We start from the raw sequence: 24,079 nt of genomic DNA, 5'->3' as shown, positions 1-24,079 counted from the left end.
CCTTAAATTTTTTAGTAGAGTAGTTGTGTAAATGGCAAGTTTTTTTGGTGGCAGAATTGCTGTTGCACAGACCTTGAACAGTTCATCAGTTCTTTTAAAAGTTTTTTCTTAATGGCAAATACACTAAGGCAGCTGAGTCTCTTACTGGTCATTGCATAACACAAGTACGTTTTCTCCCTTTTCAAAGTACTCATACTCTTTCTGCATAAACTATGGTAATATGGAAAGGTTAAAACTAAACAAATAGATTTAGAAACTTCCAGGTTATTTAAAACAATATATTGAATTCTGTGAGGGAACAAGTATTTTTCTACATCAGTGTAAATGTTTTTGAATTAATTTTCCAATTCACCATTAAATGAAATCAAGAAGATAGTTCAGCTTGGAAGAGCCTCCGTGGCTCAGACGGCAGCGCGTCGGCCTCTCACCACTGGATACCGTGGTTCAAATCCCGGTCACTCTATGTGAGATTTGTGCTGGACAAAGCGGAGGAGGGATAGGTTTTTCTCCGGGTACTCCGGTTTTCCCTGTCATCTTTCATTCCAGCAGCACTCTCCATTCTCATTTCATAGCATCTATCACTCATTAATATAAATCACTTTGGGAGTGGCGACCCCATCGTAATAACAGCCTATATCTTATTCATTCATTACATCCCTGACCTGGTCAAAGACTGGAAAACAGGTTGTAGGTTTTCATTTTTCAGTTCAGCTTGGAAGAAAGGAAATTCTCTTTGTAAACAGTGAAATGAAATGGTTTGGATCCTAAAGCTCAACGAATTGGATACTTTACTAAACATTCTTCCATCTGTGTAATGAATGTCTCAAGAACTTCATCTTCACCCTTCAGGATGCATTGTCATCTGCATTTACATATCAGTTTAGTTGAAGACATGCCGGCCCTGTGGTGTAGGGGTAGCGTGCCTGCCTCTTACCCGGAGGCCCCGGGTTCGATTCCCGGCCAGGTCAGGGATTTTTACCTGTACCTGAGGGCTGGTTCGAGGTCCACTCAGCCTACGTGATTAGAATTGAGGAGCTATCTGACCGTGAGATAGCGGCCCCGGTCTAGAAAGCCAAGAATAACGGCCGAGAGGATTCGTCGTGCTGACCACACGACCCCTCGTAATCTGCAGGCCTTCGGGCTGAGCAGCAGTCGCTTGGTAGGCCAAGGCCCTTCAAGGGTTGTAGTGCCATGGGGTTTGGTTTGGTTTTAGTTGAAGACATTTTTTAACCCTAGATGGACCAAGCTTTTTTTGTAACACGCTGGACTAAGGGAGGGCTAAATAATGTCCACCATTATATTTTACCCATATGGTTGTATTTACAATTTTTGTATAAGTATTAGTTCTTTATTAAGCAAATTAAGTAAGAAATGTTGTATAATAAGAAACAAATACATAATTTAAGCACACATTTTAAATTAATTTACGAAGGTTAATACTTGAACAAATTCTTATACATCGTTGACATCTTCATTCAGTTTCATCCACCTCCCTCACACACTCATAGCATATGTTTGTCTGCAAACACACAAGTTGCATTTTCCACAAACTATGGTCATTTTTGCTAATTTGTTTACTTTTTCACACTTGGTGCAACACTCTTTGGTACATGTATGGCACCTCCCTTTCCCTGATGGCTGCTGCTGATTCTGCATTGTTTTGGTAATTTTCTTGAGGATGGCTTTCATTGACATGATGATATTGTTCTGCAATCCAATTATGGTTGAGCACGATCTTCCACGTTTGGTTTCATTAGTTGTAACTCCAGTTCCTGTAGATAAAAGCACTGCCTGTTTGTTTTCTTTTCGTACCAGTCTGGGAAATTCATAATGTACAGTGTATAAGAATTTATGCGTGCAATATCAATTAGGGTGTAAAATACTGATAACGGCTAACAACGGGTACCTCTCTTAGTAGTATACTTCCTGGCCATTTGATCAGTGCTGTCAACAGAGCCTTTGGCCAAGTTACAAAATAAATTTATATCTGTCTTTTTTTTTTCCATCTTCAGAAGCTTTGGCATCCTGATATGATGACAGCATGTTTAGGTTCTTCTTAGGTTTAGGAATATACATCTCTTAACGTGACGGGTGGTTTTCCAGATGGAGGGTCAGTGATTGCGAATTTGCTTGAGTGCAATTCTCTTCTAGTTATGGTTTTCAGTTCTTCAGGAATATGTTTGCGATTATTTTTCATGGTGCCAACTAAAGTCATTTTACATTCGTCCAGATCTTCACTAAGTTCGACCGATGTATAGAACCGGTCAGTAGTCACATTCCGACCTGTGACCTTTATTGGAACAACAAGCCTTCTGACATGTTCTCTAGGGCCTCTTGATTCAGGAGTTGTTTCTTCTTGTTTGCCAGCATAAACGTCCATATTATGAACGTATCAATAGTCACAGTCAGCAAGAAGTCTGCTGGGGGCCCACATTTACCTGGTTTTTCTTTCAAAAAGACTTTAAATGGGCATCTACCTCAATACAGGGAAAGCATTTCATCTATGGTAGTGTTTTTACCAGCCGTACAGTACTTTGGAAATATGTCACTCAAAAATTGAAATATTTCTCGTAAAGGAGCAAATTTGTCATTAGGTCTCCTAACCTGCCTTGTGTTCTTATCAAATCTGATAAATGGTGTATGGTTTTTAGTGCTGGGAAATCCCAGAATGAGTTCGGCTCGCCAGGTGCAGGTCTTCATAGGAGAAAAGACTTCCCCGTCGCGTTTCCAAAGTAACATTAAGAGCTATGCAATTTAATACAATCTTGCTCACAACGTGTACACGACCTAACCTAGAATTCTGTATACAAGGTAGAATTCCGTAGCGAAGCACGGGTATATCAGCTAGTATATATATCTGTGGCTTGGTTTTAAAAGGGCCAATGTCATTTTTTTTTTTATCGAAATTGAAATATTAACTGATACAAACGCTTTTTATCCTGGCTTGCAACATGTTAAAAGGGCCAATGTCTCTGTTAAGTACTAAACGAACAGTTAACGTTTAATTAAATAAGCCCTTGCCAGTATTGTTATATTACCAATAAAGTTTAGAGACCTGGCGATTTTTAAAGAATACGATAGAAAAGATTAGCGTTTAATAAAGTGACTTCCACAAAGAAAGTATAAAGTTATTTAAAGTTAGTTGTTGAAAAAATAATTGGAAAACTATAAGCAAAACTTCAAATGCTCATAGCTCAAAAACAGGATTTTTGACATTGGCCCTTTCAGAACCAAGCCACAGATATATATATATATACCGGGTAAGTTGGGCGTGCTGTTAGGGCCGCGCAGCTGTGAGCTTGCATCCAGGAGACAGTGGGTTTGAACCCTACTGTTGGCAGCCCTGAAGATGGTTTTCTGCGGTTTCCCATTTTCACACTAGGCAAATGCTGGGGCTGTACCTTAATTAAGACCACGCCTGCTTCCTTCCCACTTCTAGGCCTTTCCTGTCCCATTGTCGCCATAAGACCTATCTGTGTCGGTGCAACGTTAAGCAACAGCACAGTGTCATCAGCATATTGGGCCATTGGAGATGAGACACGACCTAGGAGATCGCGAACACAGACAGTGAAGAGGAGAGGCCCAATCACAGAACCTTGTATTACTCCAGGTGTTTCTAGAACAGCCCGTGATTGAGCGCCTCCGTACACCACACATTGGGTCCGGCTCCCCCAGGAAGGATCTCATCCTTGGCAATAAATTGTCTCCTATTTTGATATTTCTTATTCACTTTTTAAATCATTATGGCTTCAGATCAAACTACCATACGGGCTGCTGTGAAAGTTTACTGATAAGAAACCTCTAAAAGTAGGAATGTGAACTACAGGAAATGCAGAAATCTGTTGCTGAAGGTTGATGTTAATATACAGTAAATTAGTGATATTGCTGTATAATTTGCATTCCAATATCAAACGATATAAAAGTTGGTGTCAGTATAGTATTCAGTGTGTTGATTTCATGATGCTACTGTATGAGAATAATGATATGATTCTTAAGACAGAAACAAATTCAGATTGTAGGTTGTACAAATGTTAAATCATCTAGTGGTTATAAATAGTTTCACTTGCTGTATGGCAGCTCTCTTTATTAAACATGTATAAACATGTATATTTTGTCTCATTTTGTACTTTCTTCTTTTCTGTTTAATCATCTTGAATTTTAAGAGTTCCTTTTTAATGATCTCTCTTTCTTCTGAATAAGTATAGATTATTAGGAGTAATATTTATGTGAGCATGTTTTATGAACTCTTCATAGTTTCGTCTAATTAGTTGGTTCTTTTGCTTTCAAGTAAGGTTAACAAATCAGTCATATCAAATATTTGCATGTCTGCTATCTTATAATTAGGCTAGGCTTTTGAGCTGTACAGTATCACAGAGGTGCCTAACAGAATGGAGGTGGATTAATATAAAAATACATATGCAATTTAAAACTACACAACATGGTAATCAAGTAATGGATTTTCATTGCTGACATGTTAATATATATTTTCAGTATTTATTTTTAGTGGGCATAAAATTATTCTAAGACTCTTCTTGAAGGTAATTGTGATGTAGGTAGAAAGTTAAAGAAGTTAAATACAATGAAAGTAATAGCCCCTTGAGGAAGTTCATGTACTTTTCTAGTTGAAATATTCATATTGATCCATAATATCTATTCCACAGTTGCCATCTTCAGTCATGTGGTTGTGTGCTTATGAATCTTGAAATGTTACCAGTTTCACATCCTTCCTTCTGCTCCTCTCCGAGTCAACCTGATATGACCAGAATTTTGGTTCATCCTTACATTTGGTATGTTTTGAAAAAACAATTCTTGTAGGCTTATTATGATATAGAACTATATTAAATGTACCTAGGTAGGATGAGAGGGATCATTATGTTACATTGTGGTGCTGACTAGTTTTAGAGATATTTAGTTTGTTCTGGAACTCATCATTTAAATAATTTGTAGTATTGTTTTATTCTGTGTTAAACTAACATAGAGTCTTCAGCAATGAAAGGTTTGCAATATTATTTCTGAACTGTGATCTTTTTTATTGCAATTTTTGCTACTATTGAGTAGTTTCATAAAAATATCATACCGAAGTGAACTTCTCCAAATGAACGTAGGAATGTTGAAGACGTATGTTGGTATATAGTTCAAGTTGCCTGATGCTGTAGGGGAGTGTTTCAAATGCTCTGTTTTAGTCTATAATTTGCTGCAGATATTGTCATATTCCAGACACACACAAAATAAAGTAAATGATGTATTTTTCATATCACAATTTGCAGAGGTAAATTTGCTTTATTTCTAGCCCTCTTTTCCTCTTAAGTGAATATGAAAATACGGTAGGAGTCTTCCAAAGTCCTAAATCTTTAAAACACTACAGTTATTTGTACAGTAAGTTGTGATCAGACACACTAAAACTCTTCTTCACATAACAATAATTGAAAAGTTTCCTTTGGAATTCTACATTATCACTAGCGAAAAGATCCAAGTGTACTTTTTCCGTACATGTTTGCATATTTTGGTCCTTTTGGGACGAAATTTTCATAATGCATATTAAGGAATTGTTAGCTTAATCATACATATAATATACATTATATTCAGTTTAAATGCACGTTTTAATGTTGTTTTTTCAAAAATTTTATATCCTGGTGTAATTTGCCTGTCTGTGATTTTTCTTTTTTTCTTTCATTTTTACATTCTCTTGTGAATTGAGATTAGATTGCGTGCCAAAAGCCTGGATTTTATTCCAAACCTCTCCTCCGTTTTCAAGTGGAGTTAGGGCATATGATGCTGTTGATGGTGATTTATCCATTGGATGGAGATGTTAAGCCTTGCGCAGACCCCTTGGTACTACTTGACAGGAGTAGATGTGCTGGCATCCTCCTGTGGGTGGGGCGGTAGAATAATACCCATGGTATCCCCTGCATGTCGTAAGAGACAACTAAAAGGGCCCCCATGGGAGCATGGGTTGGCGACCACGGTGCCCTTCTTTTTCTTCAGCCAGCAATAACATTTCATCATTTCACGACTCAGAGTGGGCATTGGCATAGCTGACTCGTCTGTTCTTCTCCACAACCATGTAAAATGAAATGTCGTATGGCTTTTAGTGCCGGGATATCCCAGGACGGGTTCGGCTCGCCAGGTGCAGGCCTTTCTAATTGACTCCCGTAGGTGACCTGCGCGTCGTGATGAGGATGAAATGATGATGAAGACAACACATACGCCCAGCCCCCGTGTCATTGGAATTAACCAATTAAGGTTAAAATCCCCGACCCGGCCGGGAATCGAACCCGGGACCCTCTGAACCGAAGGCCAGTACGCTGACCGTTCAGCCAACGAGTCGGACCACAACCATGTTATGTTGGTTCTTTGGAATAGCCCCATTTAACAAGACTATCACTGGATTTGTCAACACCTGATCATAGTCTGTTAAGTGATCTCCAGGTTAACAAGCTGAAATCCATCTGACACATCCATCGTCTCGTCAGCCATGATTGCTAAAACTACAGACTCTGATACCTCTTGCAAAATAGCCTCTCTGCATACCTCCAGCGTACAATGTAACAGTTCTTCCTGGATCATTTTCGATGTCCCTTTGAAACTCGAAGCACTCTCTAGATGTGACTTAAAAACAGAGTCTAGTTCACTTGTGTATTTAATTAAATTCAGAAATATGCCAGGATTCTCGGAGTCTGGCCTCTCGTCATGTCCTCTCAACGTCAGTTTGTCTGACCCACAAAACTTAATACAGTTTATTATTGTGGATAGTACTTGCCGATTTTTGCTTACTTCATTGTTATGACGCTGTACAGATTCCTCATAGTCCTTACTTAAACCCTGGCGCACATCTACGGAACCTAGATGATATAAGTCTAGCAAACTGTTCACATGTTTTTCTGATTTTTCATGTTTCTTTATTTTATCACTAAGTCTCTTCAGATCACGAACTACTGCATCAACCCATGCACTGTTTGCTCCTTCACTGGCGCTTCCAAAAATAAGGCACAGGAAATAAAAAAGTGCTTTTTAACTTCGCACCCAGACAACCATTCATGTTTACTATATACATCTGGATTGAAAATTCTTGTGTACTCTTTGTCACGGTTCTATTTCCTGTTTTGGGGAGATCTTCCTCGAGCTTTAATATCACACTTTCCATTTAGGGTTGAACTGTTAAGTTTGATAGTTTTTAAAAACTGCACTGAGTTAACAATACTCATGTTGTTGTTAGAACTTCTACTATCGCGATTGGTGGACAACAAATAAGACACACTGGTCTGCAGTGCATGCAGACCGCTAGAGCAGGGTTGGCGGGCGCCTTATAGTGCACACGGAAAAGTACATCCAGGAGGTAAACATTCAATAAGTAATCCACATTTGAAGATGGTCACATCTAACAGCCCAGTTGTTCTCTGCTCTTTGTGTAGACATAGTTAGCGCTGCAGTTGAACTCAGGAAACTTTTCCTGGATTTCAACCTACTGTAGATCTTGGTGGTTGATTACCATGGAGTAGGCGTAACTGATTTATTTCAGCCTTCTTTCTCTCGGCATCTGCAGCTACTTTCCGCCGTATTTCAGATGGTGCAATACCTGCTAAGCAATAAACCTTGTCTATAGATGTTGCTTTCAGACACCCAGTGATTAGTCTGACAGTATCATTTAGCGCGTGATTTACTTGCTTTGCCTGAGCGGAGCTATGCAATACAGGGCATGCATTCTCTCCTGCAGAGAAACAGAGTGCCATGGCACAAGTTCTTATGACTTGAAGGTGGGCTCCCCAATTGTTGCCAGTGAGTTTCCGAATGGTGTTATTTTGGGCTGACACTTTTTGATTTGTATTGAGACGTTTGCGATATATGATATATGAATATATTAGAGACCTGTCTAAAGTGTCGGATCCCTTCCATTTTTTCTCTGATTAGTGTTATATAGAAGATGGTTGCCTAGTTGAACTTCCTCTAAAAGCAATCACCATCACCACCACCTGTGTCGACACAAGGTTTCACCCTCTTCCTTCTTACCATTGTGTATCATCCCATTCATTTCATGAATTCCTCTGAAGAGATTGACAACACGAAGGGCATCCCATCATAAAAATGCGCTATGAAGATTTATCGAAGTTTATCTACAATAATTGCAAAGATTTATCTCGCTTCATACCTGATCCTTTGGAGAAAGCGGTCAAGGGTCGGACATACTTACATACATACACACACGCTTGTGAACTGACCTTCACTTTCACCAGTTCTATAATTGACATTAAATCGGTATATGAAATGAAATTGATTCTTAGTTACCATATCTAATTGTAATGGTTGAAATTAATACATATTTATTTCATTTTGAAGTAAATTCTTTTATCAATCAATTAGTTCAGTCACTACTGATGTGCATTTAGGGCAGTCGCCCAGGTGGCAGATTCCTTATCTGCTGTTTTCCTAGCCTTTTCTTAAATGATCATGAAGATATTGGAAATTTATTGAACATCTCCCTTGGTAAGTTATTTCAATCCCTAACCCCCCTACCTATAAATGAATATATGCCCCAATTTGTCCCCTTGAATTCCAGCTTTATTTTCATATTGTGATCTGTCCTACTTTTAAAGACATCTCTCAAACACATTCGTCTATTGATGTCATTCCACGCCATCTCTCCTCTGATAGCTCGGAACATACCACTCAGTCGAGCAGCTCGTCTCCTATCTCCCAGTTCTTCCCAGCCCAAACCTTGCAACATTTTTGTAACACTATTCTTTTGTTGATAATCACCCAGAACAAATCGAGCTGCTTTTCTTTGGATTTTTTTCAGTTCTTGAATCAAGTATCCTGGTGAGGGTCCCATATACTGGAACCATACTCTGGTTGAGGTCTTACCAGAGATATGTGCTCTCCTTTACATCCTTACTACAACCCCTAAATACCCTCATAATCATGTGCAGAGATCTGTGCCCTTTATTAATAATCATGTTTATGTGATCACCCCAATGAAGATCTTTCCTTATATTAACACCTAGGTACTTGCGCAATGATTCCAAAAGGAACTTTCACCCCATCAATGCAGTAATTAAAACTGAGAGGACTTTTCCTATTTGTGAAATTCACAACCTGACTTTTAACTCCGTTTATCATCATACCATTGCCTACTGTCCATCTCACAACATTATCGAGGTCATTTTGCAGTTGCTCACAATCTTGTAACTTGCTGTATTTATTACTCTGTACAGAATAACATCATCTGCAAACAGCCTTGTCTCTGATTCCACTTCTTTACACATAGCATTGGTATATATATATATATATATATATCGTCGCTTCACCGGTAAAAAGTTGTAATCCACAAAGCTCTTCCTATCGATTATTCTCCTTAAGACTGGTCACGCCTCCCAGCCACATATAGAAATGCAGCCCATCAGAACAATGTCCGTTGTGTTCGTTTTCCTATGCCGATGAGTAACCGAAAATTAACCTAACATGCATTATACAACAGGAGTGCGTAAATACATAATGCAAGCATACATTCGTATAGTGCGGTACAGTAAGGTTAATTTTCCTTTACACATGGGCAGTCGCAATACAGTCCATTCGACCTTTTGAATCCAGGATATCTGCTATGTCTTGCTGGAATCCTACAAGTTGAGCTTCAGTGGAATAACCTTCCCTAAACCCAAACTGCCTTCTATCAAACCAGTTATTAATTTTGCAAACCTGTCTAATATAATCAGAAAGAATGCTTTCCCAAAGCTTACATGTAATGCATGTCAAACTGACTGGCCTGTAATTTTCAGCTTAATGTCTTATCACCCTTTCCTTTATACACATGGGCTACTAAAGCTACTCTCCATTCATTTGGTAGAGCTCCTTCATGCAAACAATAATCAGATAAGTACTTCAGATATGGTACTATATCCCAACCCATTGCCTTTAGTATATCCCCAGAAATCTAAACAATTCCAGCCACTTTTCTGGTTTTCAACTTATGTATCTTACTGTAAATGTCTGTTATAGGTAAATTTTAATACTTCTTTAATATTAGTCACCTCCTCTATCTGGACATTATCCTTGTAACCAACAATCTTTACATACTGCTGATTGAATACTTCTGCGTTTTGAAGATCCTCGCATACACACTTCCCTTGTTCATTAATGATTCCTGGAATGTCCTTCTTGGAACCTGTTTCTGCCTTAAAGTACCTGTACATACCCTTCCATTTTTCATTAAAAGTTGTATGGCCACCAATTATGCTTGCCATCATGTTATCCTTAGCTAACTTCTTTGCTAGATTCAATTTCCTAGCAAGTTCCTTCAATTTCTCCTTACTTCCACAGCCATTTCTAACTCTATTTCTTTCCAGTCTGCACCTCCTTCTTAGTCTCTTTACTTCTCTGTTATAATATAGTGGATCTTCACCATTCCTTACCACCTTTAAAGGTACAAACCTATCTTCACATTCCCCAACAATTGCTTTAAACCCATCCCAGAGTCTGTTTACATTTTTATTTACCGTTTTCCACCGATCATAGTTACTTTTTGAAAACTCCCTCGTGCCTATTTTATCAGCCATATGGTACCTTTGTACTGCCTAATAGTCCTAATTTTAATACCCTCCTTCCTTTCACATTTATTTTTAACTACGACAAAAACAGTTTCGTGATCACTAATACCATCTATTACTTTGCTTTCCCTATAGAGCTCATCTGGTTTTGACCAGCACCACATCCAAAATATTCTTCCCTCTAGTTGGTTCCATCACTTTCTGAATTAGCTGCCCTTTCCATGTTCATGCTTCCTATCGTTTGTATTACCTTCCCAATTGACATTTGGTTAATTGAGATCACCTGCTAGTGTCACATTCCTTTCCATATTGTTTCCAACATAGCTGATTATCTTATCAAATAATTCTGAATCAGTGTCTTCGCTACCCTTTCCCGGTCTGTACACTCCAAAGACATTAGGGTGCCTATTATCTTTAGAGATGTGCCTTACATCTAGAATTTCATGTTCGTTATCTTTAATTGTTGTAGTTCCCACGCCTTAATCTTAGGTAATTTCATGGTTGTTATCTTAGGTACATTGTATTCCAGATCTGCTACTAATAACCAGTGGTTGCTGTTGAGGTTCTCACTTGGAATCACCTTGACATCAGTCACAAGTCTACTTCTTTCTTTATCTGTAATGACATAGTCAATGACCGTCTTGCTCTTTCCATCCCAGCTATAATGGGCAACCTTGTGACTATTTTGTTGAACCAACTGTTTTTTACTACCAAACAGTTTCTTACGCAGAAGTCTAGGAGCCCATTCTGAATTCCTTCTCCCATAGCAATGTAGTCCCATCACCTTCTCGTAGCCATTCCCGAGCTGTGTGTTGAGGTCCCCGATGATGATTGCCCTCTCTTCACTCATGGTCTCTTCTAGGTCTTTGAGAAACTTGTTCTTTTCATCTTAACTGCAACCCGTCTGAGGGGCATACACTTGCACCAGTGTCAGCTTCCCTTTCCCAAGGTGGGCTGTTGCCTTTATAATCCTCTTGTTGAGGTACTGGATCTCTGTAACACCATCTAACTCTTTAGACAATATCAATCCTACTCCATTTCTCATCTCTGTGTTGTTACCATTCCAGTAGAGGGTATAGTTTTTCCTCATTTCTTTCTTCCCTTTACCTTTCCATTTCGTTTCACTCAGTCCTAAGATTGATGTTTTCCTTCTCTTCATAATGTCCATTAACTTTTTACATTTCCCAGTCAAACTCAGTACAATGATTGTTCATATTCAAGTGTGTTGTCTTCTCAGGGGCTGTTGCAGAATCGCAAGGCTTGACCTATAATCAGGCTGTAAGCCATCATACCTGGCGTTGGGTCTGCGGGTGCTGTTGTGTACTCTGAGTTCTGTGTTTGCATCCGAGGCTCGTATAAGTGTTGAAAGCATTGCAGTTGCTCTCCAACTGACTTGCTAGGCCTTATGTTAGAGAAGATTTTCTGTCAGGGTTATCTCCGTTAGCCTTTAGCAGTCCCCTGCCACATCTGCAAGGCAGCAGCTTCCAGTTGAATTTGTGTCATTTCCTACACAATGGCTTCAACAAGCCCCCTAAGGATGAACTCTTTTGCCCATAGCCATTGGTTCTCCCTTAGTTTGTCAGGTTTGGTAACAGCCGCAGGTAGTACCATCTACTGTCGCATATGGTAGCAGGATGTACCTGACCTGACTTGCAATTTCAAAAAAGATCCAATATTTATTCTTAGGTATCAGTAAGTTCTAGAATATACAGATTTGTAAGTTTTCTGGATGTATTTGAAAAGAAACTAAAGTTTGTTTAAAATAACTTGTTGTGTATTGAAATGAACGTATGCACCAGTTAGCATTCCTAGTAATATCTATTCTACTAATTCCACTAATATACTAGCATGAGTCAGTTCTGTATATTGCTGTAAAAAGTTTGTACAAGATGTGTATATAAACAATATTTTTGTCTATATGTCAAGAGCTTAATTAAAGGACGATATCATTAATCATTGCCTGCGACAGGCTTTGGCAGCCGGCACAATTCCTATCCTTGCCGCTGGATGGGGCTTCATTCCCTTCCTGACCCGGTCGAATGACTGGAAACAGGCTGAGGATTTTCATTATTTATAGTGTTTTAACCAGGAAATCAACAACTACGAGACTCGAAAATGAATCCTGTTGTGCTGGGGCGTGTAGTACATTCCTCTCTTCATTTTCAATTTTTATTTTTCATCAGGCCTTCTAAACTTTATAAGTCAGTTAATTGTGTTCAACCATAATCAAATTCTGGAGATAATTTAATAGATTGCGTGCCAAAAGCCTGAATTCAATTCCATATGGAGTGAGGGCATATAACGCTGTTGGTGGTGGTTCATCCGCCAGTTGGGAATCTTAAGCCTTGAACAGACCCCTTTGTCAATCAATAAATCATCACTGTTCTACGTTTGGGACTGTCACCTAGCTGGCAGATTCCCCATCAGTTGTTTATGTAGCCTTTTCTTAAATGATTTCAAAGAAAGAAATGTATTGAACATTTCCCTTGATAAATTATTCCAATCCTTAATTCCACTTCCTATAAATGAATATTTACCCCAATTTGTCCCCTCGAATTCCAACTTTATCTTTGTATTATGATCTTTCCTGCCGTAAAAGCTCCGCTGAAGCTTATTCATCTACTTATTTTGTTCCACACCGTATCTCCACTGGCAGGAGTAGGTTTTGTCCCACTACCAGATTTTACCCTCTCCATTCCTTATCTCGCACGCAAACATACAGGTCGCCCACAGACGTGGCACAGAAAGATCTGCATCAGGCAAGCCTAACCTATCCTTAGACACAGCACTAACAGCCATATGCTAAATAAAATAAAATTTATCATGTACTAGGGTGGTTCAATAAGTAAGGCACCCTTTTGTGTAAATGAAATGTTGGAAAACAACCTTTATTTACAACAACCACAAACTTTTGTTGTCAATGCCTGAAAGTTTCGTCATTGTCATAATAACGTAGTAGTTTTGTTGTAAAATGGCTACTACACATGAAGTGCGTACAAAACAGAGAGGTGTATTAAATTTTGTTTTACCAAGGAAGTGGCTGTGCGGTTTAGTCACGTAGCTATCAGCTTGCATTCAGGAGATAGTGGGTTCAAGCCCCGCCGTCGACAGTCCTGAAGATGGTTTCCCGTAGTTTCCCATTTTCACACCAGGCAATTGCTGGGCCTGTACCTTAATTAAGGCCACGGTAGCTTCCTCCCACTTCTAACCCTTTCCTATCCAATCATCTCCATGAGATATATCTGTTTTGGTACGACACAAAGTAAACGTTTTTAAAAAATTGTTTTGTGGAGCGGGAGAACATTGCAAATATTTACAGGCACTTAAGAAATGTTTGTGATCAGGCAGTAAATAGGAGTACAGTCATTGGGTAAGCAGATTTTATCAGTGTCATGAGATATAGCAAGTGCGTCAGATCTTCGGCGTTCGGAACAGCTGCATGTAGCTGTGACACTGCCGACTGTTCAACACATAGCTGGGCTTATTCTGGGTAATAGATGAATAAACACCATAGAAGAACCTACACAACTTAACATCTATGTGAGTAGTGCCAACACAATTATGCACCGCTTAAGCTATTCGAAGGTTTGTTCCAAAATGGTCTGTAGGTACCTAACTGATGACAATACTGAACAAAGGAGGACCATTTATGCAGAGTTGCTTGAACATCATTAGGCTGATGATTTACTATCTAGATTTCTTATTTTTGCTGAGAATTTTTAACTTTATCCAAAATCGTCGCATGGATTCATCATTTTGAGCCTGAGACCAAAAGCAGTCTATAGATTGGCATCACAGAAATTATTCTTGGAAGAAAATTCAAGTCAAAACCAAAATAACCTCCAAAGGGACTATTTCTGCATATTTGTCTCCATAAGGGTGTCAGCAATATCCTCCTCTTACATAAACCAAGGCCATACTCAGGCTTGCACATTAATGAAGCATGGATTACTCTTTGTTCTAATGAAACACACTAGCACCACAGCTGTCCATGGTAAGCAGGAAGATATACCCATTCTTTTGCAAAATCGCTTGTCAAATGTGACATGGATTACTCTTCCTCATCTACTCTACAGTCTGGATCTTGTACCATCTGACGTATTTGTTCCTTTTAAAAATACACTCAGTGGGAGATGATACGACGCCAGTGAGGAGATCATAGGTGAAGGTAGAAAGTTCTGCAATAAAATGTGTTCATCTTATAAAATAAATCTCTGCTCGCGTATGTCTTTTGTTGGTAGGTCACGTCAGGGGAGCATATTGATTATGATAGGAATGTCTGTGTGATGTTTCACTCATGTCACATTTGACAAGTGATTTCGCAGAAGTATGGGTCTCTTCCTGCTTACCATGGACAGCTGTGGTGCTAGTGTGTTTCATTAGAACAAAGAGTAATTCAACCAGCATTCACGACCCTTGTATGGCTGTCCCTGCTGTAAAGAGGTTCACCGTTGATTGTTCTGTCAATGCTTTGAAGGAATTGATTTGAAATTTTATTGGGAGCCCCTCCTGGAATAGGTACAGTTCACCCTTAATCCAAAGGTTCTGTAGAGCATGCACGTTAGTTATGAACTGTTAAGCACATGATTGCAGAGGTGCCAACTATTACGGATTGTCCGTAATTATTACGGATTTCACCTCACGATTACGGAGTTACGGTCAAAGGGGAAATAATTACGGAAAAGCTGATGTCACGAAAAAATAATTTTTGACGGAAACAAAAGAAAAGGAAAAATGTTGAGTCCTTTTGAGCCTTTCTCCTAAATTAACTTTATTTCAATGCTTGTGAGTTGGCAACGGTACTTATTCAATCGTGACTTCCTTTTGCTACCCATAAGCATTGTAAAATTAATTGTGAATGAAGGAGCTCAGGCGCTGCTCTTCTCCACTACAAATCCTTCAGTAATGTTGTATTTGCTGTGTTAAGTGTACCTGACAGTTGACAGAAAGATCTGCACTGCACTGGTATCGCTTATGGTTCAGAAAATGAAAATGTCATCACAGTTGGAAGGATGCTTCAAGAAAAACTACACTGAAAAGCAGCTGCTGCGTGAGAAACAAGCTACAAGGAATGTTTTATCACAGAACCTACAGGTTGCGTGCAAATGTTATTGTGTAATATGATATACTTTTCGATAGATTGCTAGAGGGATGGGCAAAAGAAGTGTGTCATTATCAAGAAGGAAGGCGTATGCTTTGGACTTGACTCGAAATTTTTCTTGGGGGCGGAGGGCAATTACTGATAATCCACTTCAAAGTTGGCACCTCTGTGATTGTAAGGTGATAAGAATTGTTATAAAATTTCCAGTAATCTTTGTATTTTAGTATGCTGAGGCTTTACCTTAATTAAGGCCACAGTTGCTTCCTTCCCACTCCTAGATCTTTCCTATCCCATCATCGCCATAAGACCTATCTGTGTCGGTGCGACATAAAGTAAATTGTAAAATATTAAAATGTAACACGTTTTGATAATTGATTGCGTTGGTTGAGTAATATTTAATTAACAATGTTAAATATATTGATAAAGTAAGACATTAAACAAATATTAAAAACTCATATTCATACATTTTATTTTGATAAGACGTATGCTTTGCATGATGACCAAGGAAAATGCCCTCATGGTTAAGAAAGTTGTTCTACTGTAGCAGTAGTTGTAAATCCTGCATGAAGCCTGAGAGCGCACATGTTGACGGCCCGTGTCTTCTCCCCCACCCACTCTTTCTCTCTAATTTTTGCTTGCATCTCATAACATGAACAAAATTAAATCGGAAAAGCACCTGATATCACCAGTGCTGCTGAAAACTGTCTTTCTTAGTAGTTAGAATAACTGAATAGATAATTGAATTGGTGCTCACCTCTTGTGCTTGAGGTTGTTTGTTTGTCCAACCCTTGCCCCATTTCTCTACGGGTTCAGGTATGAGGTGAGATGAATCTGTTGTGGCCAATTTTTATGACCGGGTGCCCTTCCTGATGTCAAACTCATCAGAGAGTTAATGAGAGTAAATGAATGACATGATATATGATAGTAGGAAGGGAGAGGGTGAAACCCATTGCTGGCACATAGCATACTCCTGTCGAATAGCACCAAGGGGTCTGCTCAAGGCTTAACATCTCCATCTGACAGACAAATCGCTATCAACAGCGTCATATGCCCTCACTCCATATTAGCATTGCGGAGAGGTTTGTTTGGAATTTAATCCAGGCTTTTGGCATGCAATCTAGTGATCCACCCTGCTGGCCAACATCCTGATAGTGAAAAGTTTTTCGACCTACAGGACTCGAACTGGCTAACCACAGTGTCAGACTGTTGAGACTTCAGCGCCTTAACGATCATGGCCACCAGGTGGGCTCTCTTGGGCTTGAGGTTATTGAATCTTATTCTCGCTCAGTCAGTTGGCATACAAGATTGTTTAAATGTGATTGTATTACTCAATTTTTAAATCTCTCTATTGGGGCTGATTTTATAACTTCAAGAAAAATGCTTACAAGCAAATTTGATTTCACAATCACTCAAAGCTGTTTAATGTAAATTTTATGATTAACAATAGAAGGATGAATGACACAAAATGCAGGAAATCTTCCCTGATATTCTTGCATAATTATGTTTGAGGTTTCTTCTCTTATACAGTGATTTTCACATTTAACATGGAAAAAAAGTTACTGGTGTTTCTGAACTGAGTGAGTTGGCCATGCTGTTAGGGTTAGGGTCACGTAGCTATAAGCTTGCATTTGGGAGATGGTGGGTTTGAATCCCACCTTCGGCAGCGCTGAAGATGGTTACCCATTTTCAGTTCATAAATCTCATATTCTCCCATTTTCACACCAGGCCTTTGGGACCACAGATGCTACCTTCCCAATCCTAGCCCTTTCCCAATTCTTGAATCTCTGAAAATCTTCAATGTGCTATGTGACATTAAAGCACTAGAAAAGAAAAAGGAAACAGGTGTTTCTGAACTTGCTCTGTTTCATGAATATGATTTGAATTTGCATATGTTGTGCACCATACACTCAAAGAATCAATCCTACAACTGTTCAGTGATCAGTTTCCCTTTGTGTGAAGACTTGTTTTGTAAAGTATTTATTCTTTCAGTTTGGTATTGATAACATATTGATTATCATATAAAAAATTAATAAATAAGCACATTCTTTTTATAAAAATTGTAATTCTAACAGACTTCATGTAGCCCTAGAATATTATACTATTTTCTGATCTAGTCATCTGTTGAGGTATACATCTGTTTTAATATTTCATGATACTTTTTTGCAGTAACAAGACTGTAGAGATTACCTTATATAGGTTGTCTCTAAAATTCACCCTTAACAACATACTTTCTGTATCCTAGGATATAAATTGTTGTTGTTGTTGTTGTATGGTTATTGAATAATGCGGAACTTGTCCAGAAAATTCGTACCAAAAAAATTTGCTAGTATTTTCTGTCAAGATATCGAGGACCATGATTAGTATTAGTTGGCATTACTAATTTAATTATTGCTTTCTTAATGACACCATTATGGTCCAATTTGATGAAGCTTGACTGCTGTTCCATGGCAGTTTTATTTTTTATCTCCAGGATTTGAAACCAAAAAATGTGTAAAAAAAAACAAGATAACCATATATTTTAAAAGTACTTTTTAACTTTTCCATTAGTTTGCCTTACAATTAACATGTTGGTTATTATTATTTTTAACAGGCTCATTGACCTTGCTATCGACACCTATCGGAGAGCCATTGAGTTACAGCCTAACTTCCCAGATGCATACTGCAATCTGGCTAATGCTCTCAAGGAGAAGGGGCAGGTACGTCACCACTCTTGTTGGATGGAAATAACTTCTCTCTTAAGTCAGCCGGTAGTAACTAATTCATCATCTGTGCCAGCAGAGTTGGCTCAGTTGTTGTAATAATAACAGCTCTGTACTTGTGATGATGAAAGCACCGGTATATGCTGCTTTGACATTGAGGAATAATCTTTTCAATTGTATTGTATAATTTTCTTAAAATTGTATTTGAGGTTATGTAAGTGAAACTTAACCCATTCTAATAGTTATGAATTTATCCTGATCCTGTCATGTAATTAAAACATTTTATTGACTTTCTCAGTTCTAGAATTGTGTTACCTGATTTAATCAAAGTCCTGCTTTGTGATGATAATTACTTTTAAGGAATAATAAGTATATACATATTTGTTGCTCTATACTTTGATTGAAATCATGCTAATTTTCAACTCTGCTCGTCAGAGTAGTGGATTTGCTGTGTTGTGCTTTTGTTGACTCAAGTTAACTATATAATTACAAACCTTATGGGATTCAGTTTAAAAGTTTTACAGTATTTCCTAAATTAGTTGCATGTAAACTCAAGTTAGTAGGTTTAAAAAAAAGTTATGTAGCGTATTTCATTTCTTAGACCCCCTTTTCACTTATATAGCCACAAAAGTGACGGTTCCAATATCGTGCCGTGAACATGTGACTTGTAGCTATAAAGAACTATAAATTGTACATGTCTGGTTCAAAAGTACCTAAGCTAGTTCTGAGTTATTCTTTTATACTTCCAATCCACAGCAGAAAAACTTCACATAATATATTGTTCCCATTCAAAACTACCATATTTCGAAAATATGCAGTTGTGAAAAGTTCAATATGACAGTTATGGACATTTCTATGGTAAGTTTTTTTATTCAGTTCAGTTTTGATTGTCAATACAACTTATTGCAGTACTCGAGAGACAGCTTGAAAAATGGAAGAGAATAACATAACTGAAAATTTACAATTTTAGAGTTGTTGCATTTTTTAAACTGATGATCGATGTATGTATTCTACAGTATTCTTTTATAATTTTATGACTGTATTGTGAGTCTTACTGGCTAATGTCGTTGAAAGGAGTATTTCTTAATTTAAAAAAATAAATATAGTAAATAGTGAACACATGACTTTCAGGCCCATATACTGTTCTATTTGGTCTTATTGTATCACATCATTAATTTCATCTCATTAACTACTCTGATAAAGTTGATCAGGAAGGGCATCCGGTCATAAAAACTCTACAAAAATTCATCTCACTTCATCCTCGACTCCATAGAGAAATGGGGTGAGGGTTTGGCATACAGTTTTATTTATCGTATTATGCAGTATTAACACATTGATGACCGGCCCCAGAGATCTCCATAGTATTGCAACCAGCGCTTGACGACGGGTCCCGGAGATCTCCATTTTTATGCACTGGTATCATTTGTAGCTTGTTGTGCTATCTGTTGGCTATAATCTTAACTACTTATAATCATGTCATGGGATAGAGGGATTGTAGATTTTAGTGTTGATGTATTTTTAACGATCGTTGTAGCCAACAAGTTATTTCAACATTTATATGAAAATTCATTAACTGATGTGCCACATGGGTGATGAGTACTGAGAATTCTTGTAGTTTCCAGCCGACAGTAAGTAATGGGCTACGAGAATTCTCGCTTTTATGCACCTTGGATTTTCTTGATTATTGATGAAATTGTGGGCGTGATTATGAGTTCCAAATGGTGTAGTCTTAGTATATAAATTATTGCTGCATCTTTCTTTCTTTAAACCTTCATGTATTTAACAAAATAATTTCGGATATGTACAGCTGTTCCCTGGAGCCCCCGTTGCCGAACCGCTACCGATAATAATTGTGATTGTGTATCGACCGATTATAATAGGTACCGAGTGACAGTGAATTACATATTTCTAATGTCCGACTCCATGGCTAAATGGTTAGCGTGCTGGCCATTGGCCACAGGGGTCCCGGGTTCGATTCCCGGTAGAGTCGGGAATTTTAACCTTAATTGGTTAATTTCCCTGGCACGGGGACTGGGTGTATGTGTCGTCTTCATCATCATTTCATCCTCATCACGACGCGCAGGTCACCTACGGGTGTCAAATCAAAAGACCTGCATCTTGCGAGCCAAACTTGTCCTTGGACACTCCCGGCACTAAAAGCCATGCGCCCTTTCATTTCACACATTTCTAATGATTAACCGCTAACACTGAACGGGGAGTAGCCGTAAAGAGAAATCCTTGCCTACTTGAAAATAATGAGTATACGAATGGCACAAATACAGCATTCATACTACACTGTGCTTAATAAGACTATTGAATGGAGCCACAAACGGTATTGCTTTCAAAAGTATCACAACGTACAGACTACAAAGCAACCTGGTGAGAACGTGTTCCAAGTTTGAGGTCGATATCTTGAATACGCTTCGAGTTACAGTGGTTTGTGTGCAGCACTGTAATTTCCTTCTTGGAGGCTTGAACTATCCGGTCTGCATGAGGTAGCAGCCTCCATTCGGCGCCCATCGTCAATGTGTTACTACAAAAGGACGAAAAAGAACTTTATGTCAGCCATTTGTGTCCGTCAGCTGAACAGTAGGCCTATCACACAGTAAACCTAATCACTGCTTTCATTTCTGTACTGCCAACTTCCCTGCTACTTGCTCGGTACATCATTGTTTTTGATGTCCTATACACATATATTGTACATTACTACTTACGGTATTTAAACACTTAATACACTCACCAGCAAAAAAAGCACTACGTATTTCAGGCAGAATTTAATGTTAGGCAATGTATTTTTAAATTCAATAGCCCATTTGAAAAGTTTCAGCTCAATAATTGAGAAGCATTATTGATAGTGACAATCACAACATTCCAACACAAATTTGGAAACGTCGAAACCTGGAGCTCTGCACTGTTTCGTATGTAGCCCATTTGTCCACATGTTTTCAACACATTTCCATTGCCTCAGTAACAGCTGTGATTCGGTCAGACATCCTCAGGATGCAATCTTGAACTCTTGCGGTATGAGCTCTCATTCTGCCTGGAGCGCAGCCCAAAGTAGAGCCAGTGTGTTAGGGGAACAAGTCGTAGCACGTCTCCCATCCTGGACATGCCCTTTCAGGTTTAGGTCAGGACTATGAGCAGGCCATACTGCACTCAATTCAACTCATCCAGGTACTCGCGTACACAAATGGTAACGTGAGCAAGCACTGTCATGCATCAGGATAAATTTCTCGCCTATGACAGGTGCAAAAGGCACCATATTATCCACAAAAATCTACTTGATGTATCAGTGGGCTGTCAGGCTTTTCGATGAACATAAGCTCCGCGTGCGTAACAGTGGTAATCCCAGCCCAGCCCATCACAGAGCCTCTATTGAAGGGTGTCCTTGCCGAGAAAATACTGAGTGGAAAGTCACTCCCTGGACATTTTCCATACCCCTCCGTCATCCAGCACCCTCAAACAGAATCTGGATTCCTCCATAAAGAGCACTGAGCTCCACTGCTCCACAGTGCAGTTTCAATGGGCGTCCACGAACTGCATCCCGGAGGCACAGTGCTCCTGTGCTTGCTGAGGTCCTGTCGCGGGCCTCTTGGACTTCAAATCCGCTTCATACAACCTCCTCCTTATTGTCCTTTCACTGATTTTCGTGTCCTGTACTTGCTGCAAACAATTTCTGGCCTCCACGGGTATTGTGTGTCGATCACCAAGAATTTGCATTACAAGAAAACGATCATCGCACTCAGTAGAGCTTCTCCTACGACCAGAACTGGGTCTCTTGGTGTAGATATTGTCCTTTCTGTACCTTTTAACAGTTCCGTACACATTACAGCATGACTGCATATAACGTGTGCTACATAGCGTATACTGCGTCCATCCACCACTAATGCTACAGCCCTTGCTGCATATTCAGATGAAAGAGCCATTATGACCTTACTTAGAAGCAAGACTAACTGTTGCAGACAAGCTGTAATGTCCATAAAAATACACGGCACGATAATTCACAATAATAAGCCTCAAGACAGCTGTTTGTGATTATTCTTGTCCAAGGGCGGGAATCGGCAATATTGGTGTTGTGATTGTCACGATCAGTGATGTTTATCAACTATTGTGCTGAAAATTCTCGAAGGGTTTATTAACACGTTCGCTTCCACGCTGTATTTGGTGAACCTCCATTTAAGTGCCATTTTGAATGAAAGACTGTTTCTCCTTATTTCCTATTTTATTGTGCATGTGTACTGGTAATAAACCATAAACGAGGCAAAAATGTTAATATTCAGGGGCTCACAAGTGCCACCTAATTGGACACCGGCCATTGTTGGGCCTTTCACGGGAGATTTGGCGCAAGAACTTCAAACCACATTGTTTGCTTACTTTCATCACGTCAAAAGACTGTCGTGTGTTAGTGTATGTGGAATTGAGTGATTAGGTAGATGCAGCCAGTGAGCTGGCTGGCTGTAGACCCAAAACCAAACATCATAGCCCGCCGCCGATGAGTGGGGCTTGCGGGTCTCCAACTAAAATTTCTTAGGCCACCGAACATGGGCTCTCAACCAGCTCAACAAGGAACAGGTCCCTTCACCCTCCATCATCACTTCTCGTGCTGAAATATATTGTAATGTAAAATAATTAGCTAAAATTCTCAATTGCACTTTTTTCATTACTACGTAAAATCATATGCCTACTCAATCAGATTGATAGGTAACATCACGTATTGCATCATTTTTTAATTGTTCTATACTGCGTAGCCGACCGAATTGGGCCACAGTGTCACATCAAGCGGATTAAATTTTTCGTTGTGAGCATAGTTAATTTTTGTGTTTTTTTTTTTTAAATTTGTGACAAACACGAACACTCTGAAAATATAAGTAGTTAAGCATAGATAAGCCATTCATACGTACTTTCATCAGAATAGATTGCAGTTATCCATTTATTCTGGAAGAAATAGGTACTCAACTGCCTGATTTTGAGCAAAAGTGGCACAACACATGCCACTCAGTTGTTTTGACTAACATCACGAAACACTAAATTTATTTTTACATTCACTTTCTCGCCTACTTAGTAATTCATTATCACTAAGACTACAGTTTCAGGCAGCGCGCCGGCCTCTCACCGCTGGGTTCCATAGTTCAAATCCCGGTCACTCCATGTGAGATTTGTGCTGGACAAAGCGGAGGCAGGACATGTTTTTCTCCGGGTACTCCGGTTTTCCCTGTCATATTTTATTCCAGCAACACTCTCCAATATCATTTCATTTCATGTGTCATTCATTAATTATTGCCCCAGAGGAGTGCGACAGGCTTCGGCAGCCGGCACAATTCCTATCCTCGCCACTAGATGGGGGCTTCATTCATTCCATTCCTGACCTGGTCAAATGACTGGAAACAGGCTGTGGATTTTCATTTTCATTTCACTACAGTATGTATGTATTGTACCCGCTCAAAGCCTGAGTCCCAACCAGCATTTATCTCAGCGGGTGATACAGTCTGAATCTATCACAACTAATAAACAATAAAATTTAATATAGAGATATAAGATCTCAAACTCAGTGTATGGGCGCCATCCAATTAGTACTACAGGGTTGAACGGGACACTAATCATTAAGGCTCTTTATAAAACACACAAAATATTTTAAAAATCAGATCAAAGGGAAATTATGAAGGCTCCGTCCTAGGAATGGGGATGGATATTTAAACGGTCACCAAGGGTTTACTATTCTACAAGAACAAGAACTTGGAACT

At 39.0% G+C, this 24,079-nt stretch overlaps 1 protein-coding gene across 4 annotated transcripts in view; it reads left to right on the top strand.

The window, feature by feature from the left end:
• sxc (O-linked N-acetylglucosamine (GlcNAc) transferase sxc) overlaps window positions 1-24,079 on the top strand; it is a 378,462-nt gene that overhangs the window by 220,108 nt on the left and 134,275 nt on the right. For all 4 annotated transcript variants that reach the window (XM_067136873.2, XM_067136875.2, XM_067136874.2 and 1 more), the window contains one exon: window positions 18,230-18,335. In XM_067136873.2, coding sequence (XP_066992974.1) covers window positions 18,230-18,335 — 106 coding nt within the window. The remainder of the gene's footprint in view (window positions 1-18,229; window positions 18,336-24,079) is intronic.

The sequence above is a fragment of the Anabrus simplex genome, chromosome 1, assembly GCF_040414725.1.
Source record: "Anabrus simplex isolate iqAnaSimp1 chromosome 1, ASM4041472v1, whole genome shotgun sequence".
Lineage (NCBI taxonomy): Eukaryota > Metazoa > Arthropoda > Insecta > Orthoptera > Tettigoniidae > Anabrus > Anabrus simplex.
This window is presented reverse-complemented; position numbering and strand designations above follow the sequence as displayed.